The sequence below is a fragment of the Peromyscus eremicus genome, chromosome 2 (genome assembly GCF_949786415.1).
Source record: "Peromyscus eremicus chromosome 2, PerEre_H2_v1, whole genome shotgun sequence".
Lineage (NCBI taxonomy): Eukaryota > Metazoa > Chordata > Mammalia > Rodentia > Cricetidae > Peromyscus > Peromyscus eremicus.
Window position 1 is genome coordinate 114,765,575 of NC_081417.1, and position 23,404 is coordinate 114,788,978.

A 23,404-nucleotide genomic window follows, 5' to 3' on the forward strand; every position below is an offset into this window, starting at 1 on the left:
GGATGCCTCTGCCTTCCAGCACCTACCCCAATCGCTTTGTCAAACAAAGCATGAACGCTAGAGTTTCCTGACATTCTCATAACTATGAGCATATGATTTGCAGTTCATATTGAATAACGATGTAAGAAATCTGCCAAGAACACTCCGCATACTGTTTCCAGCACTGGTTCCTAACCAGTCACAGCTGCCTCACCACAGAAGAAGAGTACAATAGCCCGCCACGGCCGAGGTTCGACGGCTCGCAGTTTGTGTTGAGTTACTAGGAGCCGTTCTTGTGGGGAAGTCACTCTCCTGGAAAGCATTTAAGATGACTAAAGCTAAGGATTTAATGTTCTAATGAAAAAATGTGTCGATATTTAAATCAAACGTGTGAACACTGAGTGTTTTTACATGTGCTTGCTGCGGAGGTTTTAAGGCAGCCGTTGGCTCTCCAGACAGGAAGCCAGTAGATAGATGCACTGCTAAACTTCTGAACAATGACAAAGGAAAACATGGGGTAATTGCTTCACTCAAAGCCTGCCAGGAGATTAATTGCCTATGAGATGGATTTTATGCACTGTCCAAAAACTGCAGAATCTACGGGAGTCCCTTGCTTTCACTAGGAGAAAACATATGTCACCTCTCACCATAGATGTTTATGTCTTTTCAAAAACCTGTCTCTTTCAGCCGAAAAACATTCCAACTGGAAATGACTCCAAAGGCAGGGGTTGATAGGTTAGGGGTGTTTAGTAATGCTTAACAAAATATCCACATGGAGTCAGCTATGACTCTGTGCTACAAGCCCCATACAACAGCAACCTGGACCCCAGGGACAGGGGAGTCCTTTCACTTCTAGTTAGAAAAATCAGTGGGAGGGGATGAGGAGCAGGGAGACTGTGTTTAACCTGCCAATTCTGAAATGAACCAACTTGGGGGTGCAGGACTCATGGGGGCCTAGCTGAGTGAACTCAAGGACTGGAGCTGGGTTCTGTTTAGTCCCCCATTTGGGACGGTATTCAAAGGAGGGCTGGCTGAAGGTTGATGATGTTGGAGTCTGGCAGGGGTAGAGGCCTTTGTAACTGTGACTGGAGAGGCACAGACTGCAATTCCATATGCATTTACTGGTGCCTTCTATAAAGTAGGCTGTGTGTACTAGGCTTTGTGGAGAGTGAGGCTGGGGTGGGGGTGGGTTAGGACTGCAGAGAAAGGTAAGAACAGCCACTGCTTTTCAGGAATGTTCTGCCTGGTTTGGGACCTCTCAACAGGTTACCATAGTAAAACAAAGTTTATTCGGGATGCTAGAGAGTGCATCCCTTCTCATGGACCACTGGTGGCCTCAGGAGAGCATCTTCAAGGAGGAAAAGCTGGATGGTAACTGAAAGGATGAGGGGAGTAAGCCAGGTGAAGGAAGGCAAGGGTGGACATCCTAACAGGAAGCAGCTGATGCAAAAGTCTAGGTGCTAGTCAGTGTATTTAGTAACTGCAAGCTACTCTTGCATTCCAGGGCCTAAAGGGTGCTGAAGATATGGCTTGGACCTTGTTATCACTATGATGTGGTGGTCTGTCACCAAGGGAGTTTGCAGAGGATAGCCATGGAACAGTTATGAGTGGTCTGATTATGCATACTAAGTGTCCCCTCTCCCACACCACGGAACATGGGTGGACTTCCAGGGCTGGAGGTAGAAAGGCCAGCTCAGAGGCAGCTGTGGCCATCTTGCTGGGATATGCTGAGCTTTTCAACTAGAGTAGCCATGAAATGTTGGACTTGGAAAGAACATTGGAATCAGAAAGGACATGTGTGGTTCAGATTACAGGGCACACACATGAAGTGGCTGAGGACAAAGGGGGCTAAGTGACCTCAGCAAGGTTGATGGCAGCCAAAGTGAGTGCAGGACCACGGTCTTCTGATTTCCAGCCCAGTGACTTTTCCACACAGCAATGCCAAGTTCAGTACAAGCATCCTGCTTCAGTTAGGTAATGCCCTGGAAAAGCTTGGGATTCATTTGGCCAGCATTTTTCCTGTCATTATCTGGGAGTGAGAACAGTCCTCCCTGAATGTAAGGATTTCGAATCAAGCCAGCCTGCACGGGGTAGATCTTTCCTTCCATATCTGCATGCTCTCGCTCTCTTCTCTCTCTCACTCTCCCTTTCTCTCCCCTCCAATCTCACCCCCACTGTCTGCCTTTACAACTCTCACCTACTTCTCCTCCAGAAAAACATCCATCATCTGTCTACCAAATCCTCTCCGCCTCCTGAGTCTGAGCTGCCCGCAGTAGGAAAGAGCACACACCACGTGGTTAGCAAAGGCTAGCCCATTCTTAATCTTGTTTTCTCAGCTCCCATGTCTACATGCTATATCATTGCTGTGCCCCTGGACAATTTTGAGGTTGAAGAATCTACTAAAATAAAGCTTTCCCATCTGAACTCTTTCCTTATCTAAACACACAGAGCCAGGGGTGAAAGTGTAATTTGTAAGTGTTGTCTTTTTCACTAAATCACATGTGAGCACATTTTCACATATATTTTTGTCAGCTTTATAATATTCCTTAAAATGGAAACATTAGGAAATTTGGAGCAAGACTTAAAGATTTCTGAACCCCAGTTCCTTTACATATGAAATGTAGATTATGTACTTACCTTGAGAAGGTCCTGGCATGAGGCATCCTTTAAACTTGAAATGTAGATTATATACTGTAGCTGGAAGTTTGTAGTTGAAAGTTTTCTCTGGTCCCACCTGGCCCCATGGTCCCTCAGCCTACTTATAAAATAATCACTCAGAGGCTATTAATTAACAGTTGCATGCCATATGGCAGGCTTTGTGGTAGCTAGCTCTTATAACTTAAATTAACCCATTTCTGTTCATCTATAAGTTGCCATGTGGCTGTGACTTACTGGTACTTTACATCTTGCTTTTCCTGGCGGCAACTGGCGTCTCTTCTCTTCCTGTGCCTCTCCTTTCCTGTCTCTGTCCTGGATTTCCTGCCTGCCTCTAAGCTGCCTAACCATAGGCCAAAACATCCTTATTTATCAACCAGTCAGAGAAACACATATTCACAGCTTACAGAAGGACATCCCACAGCACTTCCCCTTTTCTATCTAATCAAAAAGTAAGGTTTTAACTTTAACATAGTAAAATTAAATATAATAGAACAGTTATCAAGCAATAATTAGTTACAATATCTAGTCTATTTGTATTTTGCAAAATTCATCCCACCCAGTCTCGCAGTTGCTCAGATAAACACACAGAGGCTTATATTAATTACGAACTATATGGCCATTGCTTATGGCTCAAGCTTCTTGCTAGCTAGCTCTTACAACTAAACTCAGCCCATTTCTATTAATCTGTGTTGCCACATGTTCCGTGGCTTTACCTGTGTGCCATTATATGCTGCTCCCTGGACAGTGGGATGGCGTCTCCTCTGCCTCTCCTTTCTCCTTTCACTATCTCCCTTGGATTTCCCACCTGGCTCCATCCTGCCCTACCATAAGCCAAACAGCTTTATTATATCAACCAATCAGAGCAACACATATTCACAGTGTACAGAAAGACATCCCACAGCAATATTCTTACCTTGAGAAGGTCCTGGTAGCCTGCTTTCACTTGCTTTCACGCTTGTTTCTGGTTAAGAACAATAAATCATTTTCATAAATACCTAGGTCTGATTACAAAGGACATCTGAAATAAAAAGTGGAAGGTTTTTGACGTATAGAAAGGTGTAGTGTATTACTGAGCACCAAAGGATGTGTTGATAGCTTATGACATAGAAGAAATGAAGGGAAGAGTCTGTTTTAACTTGAAAACTAAATGAGCTAGGAAATTCATTCATGTCACCTAAGAACAAGAAGTGTGCTTTGTGGAGGCTTCCACGTCTGGGTGACACAGATTACTGCTATAGAGGACGCTTTGGTGGCCTTTAGAGGACAGAGTAGGAGAACAGTTCCCTTGCTGAGCAGTGATGCATAGACTGGAGGTGGTGGGGACTCGATCCAGAAGCAGACAAATCCCAAAAGTGCTTTGGATGCTAATATAATAGGTAAAATTCTGCTACTTTTCAGGGCCCCGGCCTCTGTTAAACAAAACTAGCTGGCAGGGGCAGGGGTCATAGAGAAACAGACTATGAATTGCAGGATTCTCAATGAGCTTTGCTTCAATCCCACAGACAGATGATTTAATTCACTTATTAAATAATCGTTTCCTATCAACAACTTGTAGGAAGATAGCAGTGGCCAACACTTCTGTCTGCATGGTGTGGGCATGAATGGTAAGCAATGTACCTTTTCAGAGTGGGGCTGATGGTGCTGGGCATTGGCTCATCGCTGAGTCCAGGCCTGTGAGAAGTGCTGGGGCTTCAGGACAGCAGTGGTGAGGCAGGAGACTCAGGACTGCAGTTTAGACAGCCTGGGAAGGGAACCCTTTGAGCAAAAACATGAACAATGCCCTGAAAGGACCCCTCCAACTGCTGTGTGAGAACAGACCAAGGAGGGACAGAGGTCTTGAAGAAGGTGCCAGGAAAGCAGGGAGGAGGTCAGATGGAAGGCCTCTGGAGAGATCTTTGCAGCAAGAATGGTGGCCTTCCTAACATTCCAATGGAGCCAGGTCAACCACGCGGTCAAGCAACTACCCCCTACCCTAGGAAGGTGTTAAAGGAGACCCCTGCACAGCTTCCAGATCCCAGATTAGGCACAAACTACACCAAACACCTATTTGTGAACATAGAGATTCTTTATTATGTGGGGGAGAGTGAGGGGGGTGTTAAAGTGGTAGCTTTCTGATTCAGTCAGAAAAACAGTAGCAAATGACCTTGCAGGTGTCATTCTGTGTTAGAATGAGTTAGGATGCACTGGTATATTCTGATTGGGCATGTTAATTAGGTGAGCCAAGGGGGGCTTTTGATTGCTGGGCTTTAATGCTTTGATAAATGGACCTAGATAGTCAGCCTCAGGAGGAGGAAGTGGCCAAATAAGGGAATAGACCTTGGTGACTAGCTTTAGGAATGGAATCTAATGGATTTTAGCAAGGCAGAGGGAATGGGGGAGAAGGGCAAGGCCTGCCAGAGCCATGTTTGCCATGCTCGGGCTGGCTAGAGTCCCTTCAGGTGAACTCACCATAAACCATGCAGGTGAAATAGATGGGATAATTCATTCTTTGTATAGGGGCCTAGCTCAGGATTACTCATCAATATTACTAAACAGGCACCCTCCCAACTGTAGTTTCTTACTCCAACATAAGACAAAATAATAGAGAATAGCATCTTAGTGAGTTTGAAGAAAAGTGTTTTTAAAGGAGGGGGTTTAAGAAATATCAAACAGGAGTCTTCTCTATCAAATAGTATAAAATATGTGTTTAAAACAAGGAATTCAAATCTTTTTATGTCTTCCCCACATATTGTAAGACTTCTACAAATGTTCCCCCCCCCACCCTCCACCACCACCAGTAAAACCTTCGTTTACACAAAGGACCATTGCTGTATTCTAAGAATTTGAGAGCCTGGAGTAGTGACCCCTTACTCCTTCACTTCCTCTGTGCCAATTCTTTTCAGACTAGCCAATTAAATGAAGACTCTGAGGTCAGCCAGTGGGGAAAAGACATAGTCACCACCTGAGTTAGAAGGAAAACCAAGTGCACTTCCTGCCTCAGTGCCTGGTGCCTTGGGGTATTCGCTCTCCTGAGCACACCCTCTTGATCAAGAGTGTAGCTTGCCTTGTCCAGACACATGCATATGCACGTGTACACACACACACACACACACACACACACACACACACACACACACACACAGTGGCTCTCTTCCTAAACCAGAAGAGAGCACTGAATGCAGATCTGGGTAGAGAGCGGAAGCAAAGGCTGATGGTGTGGGTACAGGCCTAGAGAAATGTGGAGCCAAGGGGAAGGAGAAAGTTTTGATAGGAACATTAGAAGGGATGAGGTATTCACCGGATGAGGAAGCATTCAATTCTAGTCTCCAAGTGCAATAGAGATTCCCATTCAAACATGTGAGTCCTTGAGTTGATTCAGGTATCCAAATGGAGGCTGAGGTTAAGAGGGGTGTTTGCGGGAGATGGGAATTTGAGTCCTCAACATAGGGTTATCAGCTAGAGCTGGTCATTGAAAGCTGGAAAAGGAGTGCAGCAGAGAGTGAGGACAGCAGAGCCTGAGCCTGGAGCCCAGCTTCCATGCCTGGGATCTTGACCCATTAAAGGAACTGAGTGAAGGAAAAGAGAGGAGTATCCTGGAAGCCAATGGGAAGAGAGTGTCTCCTAAAGGAAGGGTCAGCTGAGTTTAAGGCTGCTGCTGGTCTCTGGGGTCAAGGGCAAGCTCATTCAGCTAGACTGTCTAAGCTGAACGGGAGAACTAAAGAGACAAGGGGTGGGCATTTTCTTTAAGAGAAATTTTGCTATGGAAAGCTGTTAAAAAGTCAGAGATAGGCGAGCAGAGCAGGGACCAGGTGAGTTTGTTTTCAGACAAGGGGTGCTTCAGCTCACTGATGACAAGGACGATGGGGAATGGACAAGTCTGTGAGTAGGTAGAGGGGTGGGGTCCAAGAGCTCAAGGTTGGGGTGTGGGGTGGAGCACAGAGGGCATCCAGTGTGAGAGCAGACTAAAAATGGGACAGAAATGACCAACTTATCCACCCTTTCTTCTTAAATGCTGACCACTAAGACTTGGCCTTCCTATGGCCAAGGCCTTCAGACTTCGTAGGTCATGCCTGCTTCTGACCCTAACCCATGCCCAGAGTTCACGATCACGCATAGCTTCAAGCCTGGCAGTCTTTGACACAATGACAGGGAAGGGCGAAGTAACAAAGGACAAGAGTGACAGCGCCTCCAGATAACCATCTGCGTTGGTGACTTTTTTCCGTTGCTGTGACAAGATACTTGACAAAAGCCACTTCAAGGAGAAAGGGTGACAGGGGCTCTCAGTTTGAGAGCGAAGTCCATCGTTGGCATGGAAACCATGGCTGCAGAAGCATAAGGCGGCTCGTCCTCCTGAATTCAGTCAGAAAACAAAGAACAAGGAAGGCTGGTGCTCAGCTCACGTCCTTTGTTTTATTCAGTCAGGTTCCCAGCCCATGGAATGGTGCCACTCACATTTAAGGCAGATCGTCTCCCATGAGTTAGCCTAGTCTAGAAACTCCTTCACAGACACGCCAGGGGACTTGATGCCTACGTGGTTGGTTCTAGAGCTTGTTGACACTCAATATCCGCTAGTAAGTGAGCTGAATGGGAGCAGTCCAGGGGTGAAGGCCTGTGCCAGCTTCTTCCTAGTCTGGCACAGAGCAGGCAAGCCGGGGTGCAGCAAAAGAGTCATTGTACTTCACATGCACCTGCCACAGACAAATTCTTTGTACACATTATACCTTTCTGTAGCATACCAGTTTTAAGGCTGAAGAGACAAGGGCCAGAGAAACCCAAGGCCAAAAGAGCTACAAAGTGTCTTTCCAGTCTAACCACATGGGGGCTTGGTGAACCGCACGGCTACTTTTTCTCTGTTCTGCTAACTACAAAGTTTAAACCAGAGCCCTACATACTAGCTTTCCAACTGAGAGACTCCAGGAGATAATGACTGGGCATGTGCCTACCACAGGCCTCTGTCTCCTTCCACACCTTTACCATCCCCTGCCTCATGGTTTGGCTCTGCAGTGAGATAATGGGATCTTCCCATGCTCCAAACATCCCTCCAGCACCAGTGGGGAGCATGGCCTCTCCTCTCAAGGGGACCCCATCATCTTGGACACTGTTTCTCCCATGGTTGTCCCTTTATGGTCAGGACAAAATCTAGCCTCCTCATCCACTTGTTATCATTTGAAGTAGCAAGTTTAAAATAAGATTATGTAAAAGAAGTCTGCATAGGAATTTGAGAGGAATATTTAAATCCACAAAGAAAATATGGATTACTGAGTCTCACTATTCCTCAGACACCCCAAACTAACACACACACACACACACACACCCCTGGCATTTTGGCCCTGCCGTATTTCCCTTCCCCTTTCCCATTACTTCCATTAAACCAGCTGACTGGCCACTGCTTCCTCTGGGCTAGCATGCCATGTGGTGCCTATTCTGTTTGATACTGACACCTCTTCCCAAAGCTATCCTAGTGGATTCTCAGCAACAGGCTTCAGTAACCCTGAGAGTGGGAAAGGAAAAAGGACGGAGATGCTGTGGGGGCAGGGCAGATGGGAGAGGCTGTGTCTGTCACCCTGAGTGTCTTCCCTCTCTTCCAAGTTCAGAGCCCCTTGTTGGAACCTGGATGCGGAGAACCAAGAGGCCTCCTGCTCACACACCCCCACCCCAGCCAGTTAACAGACCTTTCATAACTAGCCCTCTTCATTTCTCCTAAGGAATAAGGAACTCCTCAGATTTCACAGCCCACCCCCAGAGACCCCTTGCCCAACAGACACTGTTTGTTCATGTAAAACACCCCCACTCAGTGCATCACAAACTAACCCCTATTTTAATTTCAACGTTTCCAATATTTTTACTTTAGTTGGGTTTATTTTGTGCTGAAATTGTTTCTGTGCTGGGAGTTTTTGCTTCTTCGGGGTCTGATGGAATAGCTTTTCTTCTGTGTGACCTCTTCTCTGGGTCTCTTTCTGGTGAGGATCATCTGAAGTGTGCCAGGTACCTCGGGTACAAACAGGGAACACAGCTTGGGGTCTTTGCTCAGTGACCAGAAAGGTCACATCTAACCCCCGAAGCTCACAGCCTGCACTGCCCTTAAGCAAATTTCCAGCACCGCTTTGAGGCCACCAACTCTACATCCAGGCCCATTGCTTGGCTTAGGTCCACCATCCAACTCTAACAGTGTAGTGACATCTTTCAGTCAGTTGCAACACTTTGAATACTCATACCCTGGGCAAGTTTTACATGTAGTCTTCAAGTGAGCACAAAGAGCTGAACCTCTTGGCTGCATGATTTTTGGGGGGTGTCCTGAGTCAAGAGGGCAGCAAACCATTTCCCAGGGTCGCCCCAGGCTGCCAGGAAGAGGCTTAAAGTTCCTAACATTCAAGTTTCATGTGGCCTCTCTATTGCCTTCTGGGGATCCAGGGACTGGATATGCATTCAGCTCTCTGTTGCTTTGTATGAAGCCTTTTGGATCTATGATCAGCAAGAGAGGGAAAAAGCTGAGACCAAAAAGAAAATAAAACTGGGGGGTGGGTTCTGCCCTACTTCTGAGCGGTAGGATGACATTAAAACTCTAAGAAGCCCCTGAGTTCCCTATGCCACTCTTTCCACAAACCAAATATTTCAGTCCATAGCCAAAGACACAGAGGAAAAAAGCAGGGGAAATCAAATCAATCCTAGTAATGTTTGCGGTAGGAAATCTGCCCAGACGGGCTTATGTGAGTTGCGTAATATTCCAAAATCCCGCTCTCCTCAGTGGGAGGTTTTACGGGATGATTTGGTTGTTTGTTGTTGGAGACACACCAAAGCTTGAATGAAGGATTTCTGATAGAACTCAGGGACCCTGTGCTTGATGGGGTTCCGGCTGTCACCTCTGGCTTCCTGGTATTGGCCTGACTTCAGAGGTGAAGGAGCCCCTCACAGCAGGAAAACGAGAAACATCCAAGATCATCTGAGAAGGCAAAGTGCGCCCGACCATGGAAACCTCAGTCAACTGAAGAAGCAGAGCCCGCTCGTTCCCATTAGCGTCTCCCTACCTTTTATTACTGCGCCAGGGCGGTCCTATGGTTTCAAGTGTGTCCTTAAATAGGAACTAAATACATTACATGCCTCATTTTCCTTCAGATTACATTTGTGAGCTACAAGCCCAGGGAATTCTGTTCTCTTTCCAAGCACGCCGAGGCCCTGTATTCCCAGCCCCGCCCTGCAGCACGGCCTGTACCTTCCCATCACTGGGTTGGACACCGTCGCTGTGACATGTTTTTCTGGGAACTATGCAGAACACTATTCTTCTGTTTGTTTTAATGGTTCCTAGCCAAGAGGAGGAAAAAAACCTTGAAATCTGATTTAATTTTTTTTAAAGCAAAAACCATGATGTGAGACGGAGCTCAGGCCAGCTTCACAAGGGGACAAATGTTCATTTGTCTGTGTCCAGTGGTGGGAGCCATTCCTAGCACTTGACACAGTCACCTCAGAACTTCTTGTGCTCACAGTGGCATTCCAGTGACCCGTGGGGAACATTAGGACTTGCAGAGCCCCAGCCTACCAGCCACAGGTCTCTCGTGTGAGTCATCCATTCTCTGAACTGACGTGCCTTGATTGGCTCACTTTGAACATTGACTTTAGGGGTCAGGGACGTTAGCACCTTCTTCTCTTTGATGCCCACATTCAGCCTGGTCTGTAGCAAGCAGGGTTTGTGAGGGAAACTGGAGACACACATTTCACCCATCACCTTCCTGCAGCCATTCCAAGGTAAAGCCCGCTTGAGACTTCCGACCCTCACCCTGTCCCACCTGCTCACTCTCCATCTACACCTGTCCAGATGCCCCGTCACCAAAAGCCGTGTGCCCTAGCATGTGCTATTAAAGATGAGAAGACTTACACTGTGCCACGTCCTCCTGGCTGCCCACTTGCCAAGCACATGCCACACTGCAAGACATTTCAGGGCAGGCAGTAACTCTGGAAACTACATTTGATCATAACTGGTCCTGCGACTGTCCATGTCTCTGGCAAGCTTCTGTTTACCCTGGAAGGGTTTGGCACCCTTCACTTGGACTCTTAGTAGGATCATGTTTCCCTCTTCCTAAAAAGATTTTAATTGACACATAATTATGCATATTTATGGGGTGTTCCATGTTGTTTTAATACATGTAGATGGTGTACAGTGATCAATCAGACCAGACCCTGGGTCTCATTTATCATTTTCAGTGTTGTATTGGGAATATTCAAAATGCTTTCTTCTAGCTATGCTGAACTGTAAAAGAAGTCACTTAGCTGGAGCCAACCCACTGTGAAAGAGGACACTAGATCTTATTCCTCCCATCTAGCTGTGTTCTGTACCCAGGGTCTCAGTCAGATGAACCTGGAAAAGGTCCACAGTCAAGCCTCCTCTGACTTGACCTTGGAAATCCCAGCCACCACCTTCTCCCAGGCAATGCTCTACCTTGATACATATGAGATTGTTTTCTAATTTCAGTGAACTTTACACAACATAAAACGAACCATTTGGAAGTGAGAAATTTCATTCAATGGTCTAGGACTTTGACATCTCTAGGTAAGGGATTCCCCAGTTCCCCAGCCCCTGGCAACTACTAATCTATTTTCTGTCCCTGTGAAATTACCTATTCCCAATGTTCCCTATAAATCATATACTATGGACTCTGTGACAGTATAGCAGGTTTCCTTTATACGGCTAAATACTATTCCACCCTAGGTATCCACGACATTTTGTCTATCCATTCACCTGCTCATTAACGCTGAGATGTCCCCCACCCTTTGGCTGCTGTGAACGGTATGGACAAGGCTTTATGAATTCTCAATCTCTTAGGTTATGCTCTAGAGTTAGCAAAGTACTTCTGTATTCATTTTCTTCTCACTAAGAAAAGTTGTGAGTTTTAACTGATCATGTTTCCCCCAAAAAGCAACTTTTAGAATGAAATTTATCAGCCAGAATCCATTCAGCAACTGCCTGTCAGATGCACCCCTGCCCCTGTAGTGTGATGAAGAAGAAATCAGTTGCAATTTGAAGAGTTTCCAGGGTGGGCAGTCAAGGTCAGTCTGCTGCAGTCCTGTTGCTGGGTCCCGGTCGGGTGAGCACTGTTGCTGATGACCGTGACATGCAGTCAGAACTCACAGGGATGGTTCGGTCAAGGCGCTAGTGGAAGGTGGGAGGTGCCCGACTTTCCCAGGAGAGTTCTGAGGATGCGCCTGGGTGGCGACAAGATGAAAGGGGACAGACATCTCAGGCCGTAGGGTCAAAACCACCTAAACAAACCAGCTTACTGTGGCTTGAGACTTGCAAGAGTAAAGTTTGCACCAAAGACCAGCTGGCAGAGCGGGACGGGGCAGGCAGTCCAGCCAGCACTGGTTGGTACCATCTGTATCTCAGAGCAGCTTACCTTCCTTTGCCTTGGAGCATCCAGGTGAGGAAGTCCACCCGCTGCCCTCTTCCTCTGTGTGCCTTCCATGTCCATCCGATCTCACACTGGAGAATGGTAGACCCTTGCTTTGCTGGATCCCACATAGGAATTGGGATGGTGGCCAGAGCTGGTGACCCAGCATCTGAAGGACCTTTGAAAGACACGGGGCACCTCTCACCCAGCATCCAGACAGCATTCCAGGTGGCAGCAGTGGGTTCCTGGTACCCTTTCCCAATGTCCTTTGCTTCCTGATGGATCGCAGCCTGTTTTTAAGTAGGGGACACAATCAAGAGAAGTGCATGTTGGGAGACAGCCTACTACTAAATGCAAAGGAAAAGGGTGGCTGGGATTTGAATTTTAGGAGACCTGCAGGCCCCACAGCTGCTATTCACACTGCAAAGTTCACAGTTCAGACAAGCATGGAACTGGCTGTACGTAGCTGCCCCTCATTAAGCTCTCCCACTTTTCCAAAATGGGAGCGTTCACATCTCTACACTCTTCATAAGCCTGTTGTCTACTAAATGGCTTGATATCGATTTTATAAGTGTATGAAATCGGCAGTGCCTCATACAAAACAAAAACTTGCCATAAAATCTTATCTGTGAGTAGACTGAATTCCCAGCAGTCCCGAGGCACAGAATTGTTACAGACCTGACAACATAGGAAAGCAGCCTGGGCTTGAAAGTACAGCCTCAAACCTGGCTGCACCACTTACTGCCTTTGCACATCGCAACAAAACACTTAACTTCTCTGAGGAAAGGAGCTGGGCAGGCACTGCTTGGATGGAGAAAAGCCATTTCCAGAAGTTCAGCCCCAGACAGTCTGACCTCACAGGTGGGAGGTAGGGCCTGAGCACTGGCAAGCACTGATCTTTTCCAAGTTCCCAGAAGAGATTTAAAAAAAAAAAATCCTGTTTTGTTGTTAGGGTGTATGTGATGTGCATGGCTAACCACATTCCTCTTGTTAGATGATGACTTTGTAAGATCAACTTTCTTCTTCTACCTTCATGGTGCGACAGGAAGGTCCCAAGGGTAGAGCTCAGATGACCCAGCTGTGGGTAGCAAGTGCCTTTTCCAGCTGAGCCACCTCCAGTGTGCCTGAAACATCAAGGCTGAAACGTTGTTCAGATGCATTACACACTCACTTGGCTCTTTTGGTTTAGGATTTTTAAAAATCCCTGTCCCCCAGAGAATCCCAGAAGTTCTGGGCATCATAATGATAATAATAATAATGATAATAATAGCCCAGTACACCTGCAACTGTGAGCAGTTGGTAAGACATGGGCAGCCAAGGAGCCGTGTCTCGCTTTAGTTTGAAGAAGAAGAGCTATTTGGTCTTTGTAGCAGTCTGGGACTGGAAAGGTGGTAAGAAGTTTAGCCTAAGCCTCACTCATAAACTGTGGGAACTCCCAGTGGGCTAAGGATTTATATCTGGAGGCATTTCCAAGGTTTTATCTTCCCAAGAGAATAGATGGAGGCCTTGAGAGTTTAACATAGGGAGGGAAACTGTTCTCACAACGACACCAGTGTGGAAGGATAGAAAAGCAAGGCCTGGGTTAGCAGGGGTGGTGGTAGGGGGTGCAGGGGTGGACTCTGGTCTCTGTACTTAGGTTTCCAGAAACCAACTTGAGGTCATCCAGAGCCGTTTTTCTCCCCATAGGTTTACGGTATTAGTTACCCAATAAAAGTGGGGTTAATTTTACAGCTCAGGTAAGATCTAAGCCAAAAAGGCTTCACCATTACTGTAGGATTTATGAAAGTAAACACGTGGGGTACGTGAGGGACTGTGCAGCCCTGGAGTCTCAAGGCCGTTCTCCCAGGTAGATGTGCGGGTTGATCGTGTATTTGAGGCTAGGTTTCAAAGGCTGTGCAGTACAAACTATTTCAGGATGAAGGCAGAGATGCTTTGCCCATCTTTACCTTCAAATCAAGTCATTTAGAGAATGAATGGAGGATGCTGCAGAAGACAAGTGTCCCATTCCATAGCTGTACACTTATTGGCAGCTATCCTGAGCCTTTTAGTCTCCTAGGGGTGTGAAACTTGTAGGTGGGGAAGTCCAGTTCTGCTCCCAACCATAGTTAAAAAAAAATTAGGCGCTTAGTCAATGTCTCCTTTTTGAATGAGTAGCCTCTGGACCCACTGTAAATACTTGAATGACAATAATGTACCATCTCTGAAGTCTCAAGGGACTTGTATAGCAGCCAGTCATGGTAGTACATACCTGTAGCTCCCAGTCCCTTGAGAGACTGAGGCAGGACTATTACAAGTTACAGTCAGGCTGGACAACATAATAAGACTGGTCTCAAAAACAAAATAAACCTGTCTGGGGACATAGCTCAATGGTAAGTGCTTACCTAGCACATGAGGACCTAGTTCCGTCACCGGCACTGCTAAATCAGCACACGAATAATAATCTTTTCTATTACTTGATGGGGTCCCATGGCTTATACCTATAGGACAGTGAGCATTACCTCTATTTTAAAGGCAAGGATCACATGATGCACAGGTCTGAGCCAGCCTGCTAAAAGAACACAGGAAGGGTGTTTTGGTACCGTGCCTTCTAACTTAGAAGAAGCCACACAAGGCAAATGGGTAGAGATGGTGTTGACCACAGCCAGAGGAGAAGAGTTGGTGTCAAAGTGAACTCAAGAATGTAGCAGGCAGTCTTCAGTGTGGCCAAATCTGTTGTTCCACCTCTGGTTCTTCCCTCTGTGTACACCCCCACTGAGGACTTCTACGGGAAGGAGTGGCCATCTTGAATCCCGGTCACTGTCTTGAATTCTTGTCACTGTGTGGTATCATTGATTATTATTTTTATTATTTTTATTTATCATTTATTATTATGATTTAAAAGCAGCCAAAATTTTTGTGGCTATTTCTTTTTTTAAAGTTTTACAGATTGTAGAGATACGATTTTCACTGATGTTCACTGTAGAGTTCCTTGAATTTAGTGGCTAATCTCAAGTCCTTTGGTCTACAACTTGGCTTGGCTTCTCTTCCAGGTAGACAGGACAGGTCTGACCCAGTGAGGAGCTGTGACACTCAAGGGTCCCCATTAACTCGCAGCTGCATCAGCTGCCTATCCTGAGCATCTCCTAATTGACATGTCAGTTGTCGTGAATCTTGTGGCTGATGCGTCCACGCCTTTGTAGCAAATGGAGCAGAAATAATCTGCACTTAGGAAAAAAAAAAAACTGTAGAGCATGTGCCCAGATTTCCAGCTCGCTTCCTCTTCCCTCTCAGGGCTACATCATCTTCCAGCCCACCACCAGCTGCAAAAATAAAAGTTCTTTCCCATATTTAAGAATGATTTTGCGCTTCAGGATGATTTTCTGGGGGTGTAGGAAACTTGACCAACGTGACCAACAGATGTTTTAAAGGATGTTTTGAGAGCTGAATTAAAAAAAAAAAAAAAAAAATCCCCAAGTGTGGTCTTCACTATAAGGTGCCCAACTGCGCCCCCTCGTGGCCATTTTGGGCATTGCGCAACCAGAATGGATGGTGTGCCTAGGTAGTTCTGTGCTAAGAATCCCTGTGTTTTGTTTTTAGAGATGAGTATGAAGAAGATGGATTCTGTCAACCATACAGAGGCATTGCATGTGCACGATTTATTGGCAACCGCACTGTGTATATGGAGTCTTTGCATATGCAGGGGGAAATAGAAAATCAGATCACAGGTAGGTAACATCAAAGAAATGATACTTACATAACTATTTTTCTCGCCAGAAGTTTTTCTGGGCTCCTTTCCTGACAGAGGATTAGGCTAAGCATGGGGGTTGGGAGTGGAACCATAAAGAGGCATGAGATGTGATGTCTGTGCTCTGGAATTTACATTAAAATAATTTATTAGAGGTTAGTCTTGGAGGAAAAGGAAGCTTCAAGAAGTCTCACATTCATGCAAACACTCAATAAATATTACTGAGTGCTTTCAGTGTGCTGGGACCAGACTGGACACTGGGGATAGGAGAATGTGAATGAGCCAGGTATGGCTCTGCCTCCGCAGAGCTTGCTTGCATTTGGAAGCCATGTGACGTAGACTAAGAAGGAGCGAGCTTGGACTAGAACATTCATCCCAGAGCTGTTGTTACAGAGACTTCAGGAAACTGCTGCTCTGCATGAACACCACAGTGAAGGACTTCCTAACACCTGAGGGAGGGAGGCTCAGCCCACCATCCACCATTTTGCACCTAGTTATGGTGGTCACAACCGTCTCATGCCCCTTTTGGGAGTGCAGTGGCTGTGCCCTTGACAATGTGTTAAAATGACCTCCATGAGATTCTCACAAAAGCTGCCAAATTTAGCAAATACAGACATGGGCACCCAGTTACGTCTGAATTCCAGATGAATGGCAAATTGATTTTAGTATAACTGTATCCTACAAGTTCCTCTGAAGGGCATGCATAATTGTTACCTTAAATGTGAGGATTTAAGAGAGACATGGAGAAATCCATGATGAGACAGAGAAAAGGCCAGAAACTGTTCTTCGAGCAGCTTGACAGAACTGAGAAGCAGCTCAGGGGAACTGTGGAACCAGAAACTAGGACAGGAAGGTGAAGTTGCCTCTGTGGAAGCCCTCGGGGTTTTGAGAACAAGAACAGACATAGACCTAACAGGGAGAAGACGCTGAACCCAGGGTTTCCACCCAGTACAAGAGCACGTGGACAAACTTTAAAATAAGAATACACATTAAATAAATGCTGTTCTCCTATAAATATTTGGTAATCGGTGTATAATAACCCTCTTTTGGATATGTTCAGTGAGTATTGGCTTGCTGGAAAGTATTATAGTTTTATTTTGTTTGACCCAACATTTCCCAGACTCATTTGGCCTCTGTGGCCCTTGCTTCTCAGAAGCTGTTAATACGCTATCAGCTTAATGTCCCTAGGAATGAACTCTGGGAAACAGTGTAAACAGCCTCATGGGCAGCCTTCAGAGCTGGTCCCCCTTTTGGCATAGATGCCCTGTATGTGAGGTTAGGCTGACAAACCCCTGAGATCCTATGATGCACTCTGGGACAATTGAATTGTGGTCTTCCGGTGCATTGCCTCATTTTCCGAAGATGGAATAGAAAGTATTCAAGCCACAATGAAATGAAGCAAGTGGTCCAAAGCCACCCAGCAGCTCCTGGCAACACAGTCCTATGCTCAGCTCAAGCCCATCCTAAAACAAGCTCTGAGCTGGGGCTCTCGGATGTCTTAGAACCTCACAAAACTAATAAAGAGGATGGGGTGAAACACAAAGTTCTATTGCTTTGTAGGGGGAAAAAGGAAAATATATTGTACTTTAACCCAATTAATTCTTTTTATTAGGAAATGGTACATATGTAATTCAATCCTGTTTTTCTAACTTTGTAGTCAAAATGATTTTTTCAAGCCAGTGAAAGTGAGCTGCTTAGACATCTGAAATGAATCTCCTCGCCTTGGCCTTGTGGGCTTGAGCCCAGCGGATTCCCCGCAGTGTGTTTCTCCCTGGTATCTGTTGACTGGATCAAGGCAGAGATAAACCCTGGCCCTTGGGAGTTAATAGCTCTGTTTGCTTTTCAGCTGCCTTCACCATGATTGGCACCTCCAGCCATTTATCTGATAAGTGTTCCCAGTTCGCCATCCCTTCCCTGTGCCACTACGCCTTCCCATACTGTGACGAAACCTCATCTGTCCCCAAGCCCCGTGACTTGTGTCGTGATGAATGTGAAGTCCTGGAAAATGTCCTGTGTCAGACAGAGTACATTTTTGCCAGATCAAATCCCATGATTTTGATGAGGCTGAAGTTGCCCAACTGTGAGGATCTTCCCCAGCCGGAGAGCCCAGAAGCTGCAAACTGCATACGGATCGGCATCCCCATGGCGGATCCTATAAACAAAAGTAAGTGGGGGCTCTGACACACAGTAACTGTTCATGTCGGGACTGTGCCCACTGATCACTGACCTTCCAGGGAGCTGAATACCATGCCTGAGTCTTCTGTGGTAGGTTAGACAGAATTGCCTTAGAGAAGCTTCATGAAGTCAATTGAAGAATGCAGGATCTGGTTCCCTCAATAACTTCAACACAGAATTACCAGATGACCCAGCAATTCCACTCCTGAGTACTCCATCAGAAGAATTAGGAACAGGTCTTCAAACGTAAACTCATAGACGTGTGTTCACAATACTGGAGAGATGATCAGCAGTTAAGAGCACTTGCTTGCTGCTCTTGCAGAGGACCCGGGTTCAGTTCCCAGCACCCACATGGCAGCTCATAACTATCTTTAACTCCAGTTCTGAGGGATCCAATGTTCTCTTCTGGCTCCATAAGTACCAGGCATGAATGTTGTACACACATACACATGCAGGCAAAACACACACACACATTAAATAAAAATAAATGCTTTTTAAAGGAATGTTCATGATAGACTTACTCACAAAAGAGGCTGAGGATGCAGGTCAGTTAGTAGAGTGACAGGTCAGCATGCACAAAGCCCTGGATTCATTCCCAGCATTATGTATACTGGGTGATGTATGTCAGTTATCCCAGCACTCGAGATGGGACCATGAGGATCAGAAGTTCGAAGTCATCCTTCCCTACACTGTGAGGTTGTGAGTTCAAATCCACCCTTGGATACTAGAGGCCCTGCCCCAAAATAACCTTTTATTATGAAAACACATGATGGTATATGCACACATTGAAATATCATCCCTAAAAGGAATGAGATACAGACATATTTCATAACTGGATGAAACTTGAAAGAATAATACTAAGCACATAACCACTGCATGATCCCAGTTATATGAAATGTCCAGAATGGACAGATTCGTTGAGACATGAAGCAGATTCAAGGCTGTGGTGGGGGGAGGGACTGCCTGATGGATATGGAGTTCGCTTTGGGGATGATAGGCATGTTGTAAAAAGTAGTAGGAAAGCTGTAAAGCTCTACAGTTGGGAATGTATCAAGTGTGCCTTGTTCTGTTTCATACTGTGTATACTGTACCACACTTGATAAATACCTGTGAAGGTGCGTTCCCTTCCCCTAGTCTCTGACCACTCCAGACAATAGGCTATCCCATTGCCCATGTCCTTTTCATCTAGAATTAATTTTCTTGTTGGTTAATGCCATTTTTGTGGTTATTTGATAGTGTCTATGGCCTGAAGGACCATATACCAAAGCCTGCTTTCCCACAGGCAGGCAGCCCATTCCATCAGCGCAAACAGCCCCGACTCTGCTTGAAACACAGACTGCACCCCTCTAGTCCTCCAAATGACACGTTCTGTGAGTTACCCCTAAATTCATTAATCACACAGTTTCTACGACCTCCAGTTGGAATGGGAGAAAATGGTTGCCTTGAATCTTCCTTGAGACACTCACTCATGAACCATAAGAAACTCCTCCTGTGCCCAGGTCCCTCCCCACGCCCATTTCTTTGGTATTCCCCATTAAAAACACTGCCAGGCTCATTTTCTTCCCAAGTGTAAGCTTTAAATCCTCCCAGGAATGTGAATACAAGGTAAGCCAAGTCCGAGCCCAGCAAACAGGGAGAAGGGCCCACCGCTCCCGGATGGCAGGGAGACCTGGGACAGCAGGGTCCCGAACTGCTGCCAAGGAGGAGAGGTCCCCTCTGTTTCTGACTAGCAGTCTGGGCTTTTCTTTCATGTTTTTCAGATCACAAGTGCTACAACAGCACAGGTGTGGACTACCGGGGAACGGTCAGCGTGACCAAGTCAGGACGCCAGTGCCAGCCGTGGAATTCTCAGTACCCCCACACACACAGCTTCACGGCCCTGCGCTTTCCAGAGCTCAACGGAGGCCACTCATACTGCCGTAACCCTGGCAACCAGAAGGAAGCTCCCTGGTGCTTTACCTTGGACGAAAACTTTAAGTCTGACCTGTGTGACATCCCAGCATGCGGTAATTAAAAGTCACTGGCTCTACTGTATTCTGCCACCTTTCAAATATAGACCTAGGAGAGTGAATTTGGTTGATCATACTCGTGATTACAGACCATCTCCATCATACAGAAGCCTGGCTGTCTCTACAGGCACCAGTGCCCCTCTCGAGGAGTACCTTTAGTCTTTGCCTTGTGGTGACTGCTTTCCGGAGGCACGTGTCAGATAGCCAATCACAGTCATTCCTGTAGCAAAGGGTGTTTTCCCAGGATGTCCACAGACACGGGAACCTTCTTGGCACGCAGGTGTCTCGGAAGCGGTGAGGAAACTCTTCCGTCTCACTGAAATCACCCATGAAGCAGGATGAATCTGCAGTCATTGCTCAGTCGCCCAGGGCAGTCTACTACACTGTGATCTTTGTCTTGACTACTAACCGTACAGAAGGGTAGAGATTTCTGGAAGAAAAACGGAGTTTCTGTCAGTTTGTTCACTTCTACTGAATGATTATAGAGTAAGAGAGGGGATGAAAATGTGAGAAAAACCTAGAGTTTGGAGCTATTTTGGAGCTGGTTCAACTTTGTGGTCCTAGTATTCGTGTCCAGATGGACTGGGCTTCCCAGTGAGTGGGTGAGCTGGGATGTCACTGCTTGAGTAAGCCAGAGCCACAGCTGCAGAGTAGGACCAAACAAAATGAGTGGTCCCAGAAAACAGATAACGGTCATAAGGAGCTGGGTGTCTGAATGGATGATAGTCCAAGCCATTAATTGTAAACCCACTTATCAGGGAAGGAGGAAAGGCAGGCCCTGAGAGTGGCCTAGCACATCCCCAAAGAACAAGGAGTGGGTCCCAGAGCAAGGAGGAGGAATAGACGAGGTCCCAGTGGTAACAGACCCAGCAGGCTGGTGAGCTGGAGGCGTCCTGGGATGGAAGCCTGATGCTGAGGGCATGGGCAAACATTAGTGTTCTGAGCAGAAGGCTGACATCTCAACATGTTGAAACAGAGCAACTTTATCAGGAAGAGAGGCGGAGGAGGCAGTGGCCTGTGGGCAGGTTCAGGGTGTATTTGGAAACTAGCAATAATAGGGTCACTGGTGGGTCAGATGTGGGATACAAGAGAAGACTCGAGGGTGAATCCAGAGCTTTGGGCTTTGGTGCCTTTTTGCACAGAGGAAGAAAATCACAGAAAAGGAATTTTGGTGGGACCTGGACCAAACACTGTTAATAAGAAATACATCGTTTGGTTTGTTCCATCTGGATGAATAATGCCTTCAGATGAATTCTTTTCTGTTTTTAGGACAGGGTCTTGCTATGCAGTCCATGCTGGCTTTGAAATCGTGAAATCCCCTACCTCATCTCTTGAGTGCTGGGAATTTTGCAGCACGCACAGCCAACCTGGACATTCTCTCGTGAATGTCTGGTCTTTAGCGTCCAGCTAATGCTGTTCAGAAGTAGGAAAGTCACTTTGCCCAAACTGCAAAATGTGTTTGTGATCTAATTCAAGGACTCAAGTGCTGTTATGATATTTCAGATGGCTCATATCTGTAGAGCAGCTACTGTGTGCCTTTAGGGTGCCTGCTGCTCAGTGACCTCATCCCCACTTAAAGCTCATAACAGGATATGGAGAAAGTGGTATTGGTGTGTGCCACTGAGGTTCAGAGGGGTCAGAGGACTTACCTGTATCCCACAGCCAGACCCTGACAGAGCTGGACTCGTCTCCGGCTTGCAGCTCTGACAACCCAAAGGTTGTGTTCTTCTGACAGACATCCTCCATCATAATCTAAAAGTATTATGACAAATATAATTTTTTAAAAATGCAAGAACCACAAGAGGCTCCATCTCTGGGCTCCACCATGCTATTTCTAGACTTTGCTGACTGTGGCATCTCATTATTTCGTGGCATTAGTTAGTGATACTGGAAGGGCACAGTGTATTTCTTTTTTTCTTTAGGTTTTTTTGAGATAGGGTTTCTCTGTGTAGCCCTGGCTGTCCTGGAACTCACTCTGTAGACCAGGCTGGCCTTGAACTCACAGAGACCCACCTGCTTCTGCCCCTGACCCCGAGTGGTGAGATTAAAGGCGTGCACCACTACCACCCAGAGTATTTCTTTTTTTTCTTTTTTTCTTTTTTTTTTTTTTTTTTGTTTTTTTTTTTTTTTGTTTTTCGAGACAGGGTTTCTCTGTGTAGCTTTGCGCCTCTCCTGGAACTCACTTGGTAGCCCAGGCTGGCCTCGAACTCACAGAGATTCCCCTGGCTCTGCCTCCCAAGTGCTGGGATTAAATACATGCACCATCACCGCCCAGCGTTTCTTTCTTGATATCAACTTGCAGATAGCTTAGTCACAATTTTTGGTACTGGTTAATTCTTGTCATATGAACAGTAAATTTACATGAACATTAAATCTAGAAGCAGACTGTTTTTGCTACTTAGGATTTTTTGTTTAAAGTTTTGTTGTTGTTTGTTTTTCATTTTGGAAGAACACAGTACCTCTTGAACTCTTCAAGCCAAACCACATATACATTGATTAAAAGAACAGGGAATCCTTGACGTGTAACCAATAAAAAGCTGCTGAGAGGCAGTGGCTCCCTAGTGTGGAAGTCAGAAGAAAGCCAGCAAATGCCAAAGCTTCTCAGAAGCCCTTGAGCAGCCCACCTCTAAGAGAGCGGTCACAAGGGGACCCTACTTTGTAACTGCTATAGTGCACCCAAAATGCTTTTGTTTCATCCTCACAAAACAGCATAAAAGACAAAGGAGGACTCTCCAGCACTGTTCCCTCCCACTCTGTCTCCTTTCCTTTCCTAGGGCCTCAGCATCGAACCCAGGGCCTCAGACAGGCTGGGCAAGCACTCTGTGCCTGACCTACCCCATAACACTCCAGTTCTATTTTACCCTCTGAGGAAGCAAGGCTCAGAACAGTGAAAGGACCCACCCACGTTCACCAATTGTTAACAGAAACCAAGTCTCCTTCATCTAGGACCATTGATCATTGTTCTACACCAGTGTTCCTCAACCAGGGGCAGTTTGCCACCCAAGAACACTTGGCAAAGGCTGCAGGTGTTTTGGTTATCATTGTGGTCATGGGTGAAGAATGTTACTGGTATATATTAGGTAGAGGCCAGGGGTGCTATTAGGTGCCCTAAGATACCAAAAATAGCCACGTAAAGAATGATATTAACAATGCCAGTGCCAGAATAAAGAACCTTTCTCTATACTGTATAATTGTAGACTAGAGAATAACAATATTAAATAGTAATACATTAGCCATTTATTGTCATTAGAATAAGCCAAAAAATATAGTAAGTAATTCTATAACCTCTGAGTAAGGAGGCTTTTCCCCCCATTCTTAAGAAAGCTGAGATTCAGAGATGTTTAATGCCTTGTCCAAGGTCACATAGCTAAAACGAAGTAGACCCACTTATCAACCTACAGTCAGACTTCTAAATTGTGTGGTTTGTACATGTGAGCATATGTGGAGATAGATAGATAGATAGATAGATAGATAGATAGATAGATAGATAGATAGACAGA

At 46.0% G+C, this 23,404-nt stretch overlaps 1 protein-coding gene across 1 annotated transcript in view; it reads left to right on the forward strand.

Annotated features, from left to right (window-relative positions):
• Ror1 (receptor tyrosine kinase like orphan receptor 1) overlaps window positions 1–23,404 on the forward strand; it is a 160,004-nt gene that overhangs the window by 111,065 nt on the left and 25,535 nt on the right. Inside the window, exons 6-8 of the mRNA XM_059255843.1 lie at window positions 15,573–15,700; window positions 17,567–17,884; window positions 19,656–19,901. Coding sequence (XP_059111826.1) covers window positions 15,573–15,700; window positions 17,567–17,884; window positions 19,656–19,901 — 692 coding nt within the window. The remainder of the gene's footprint in view (window positions 1–15,572; window positions 15,701–17,566; window positions 17,885–19,655; window positions 19,902–23,404) is intronic.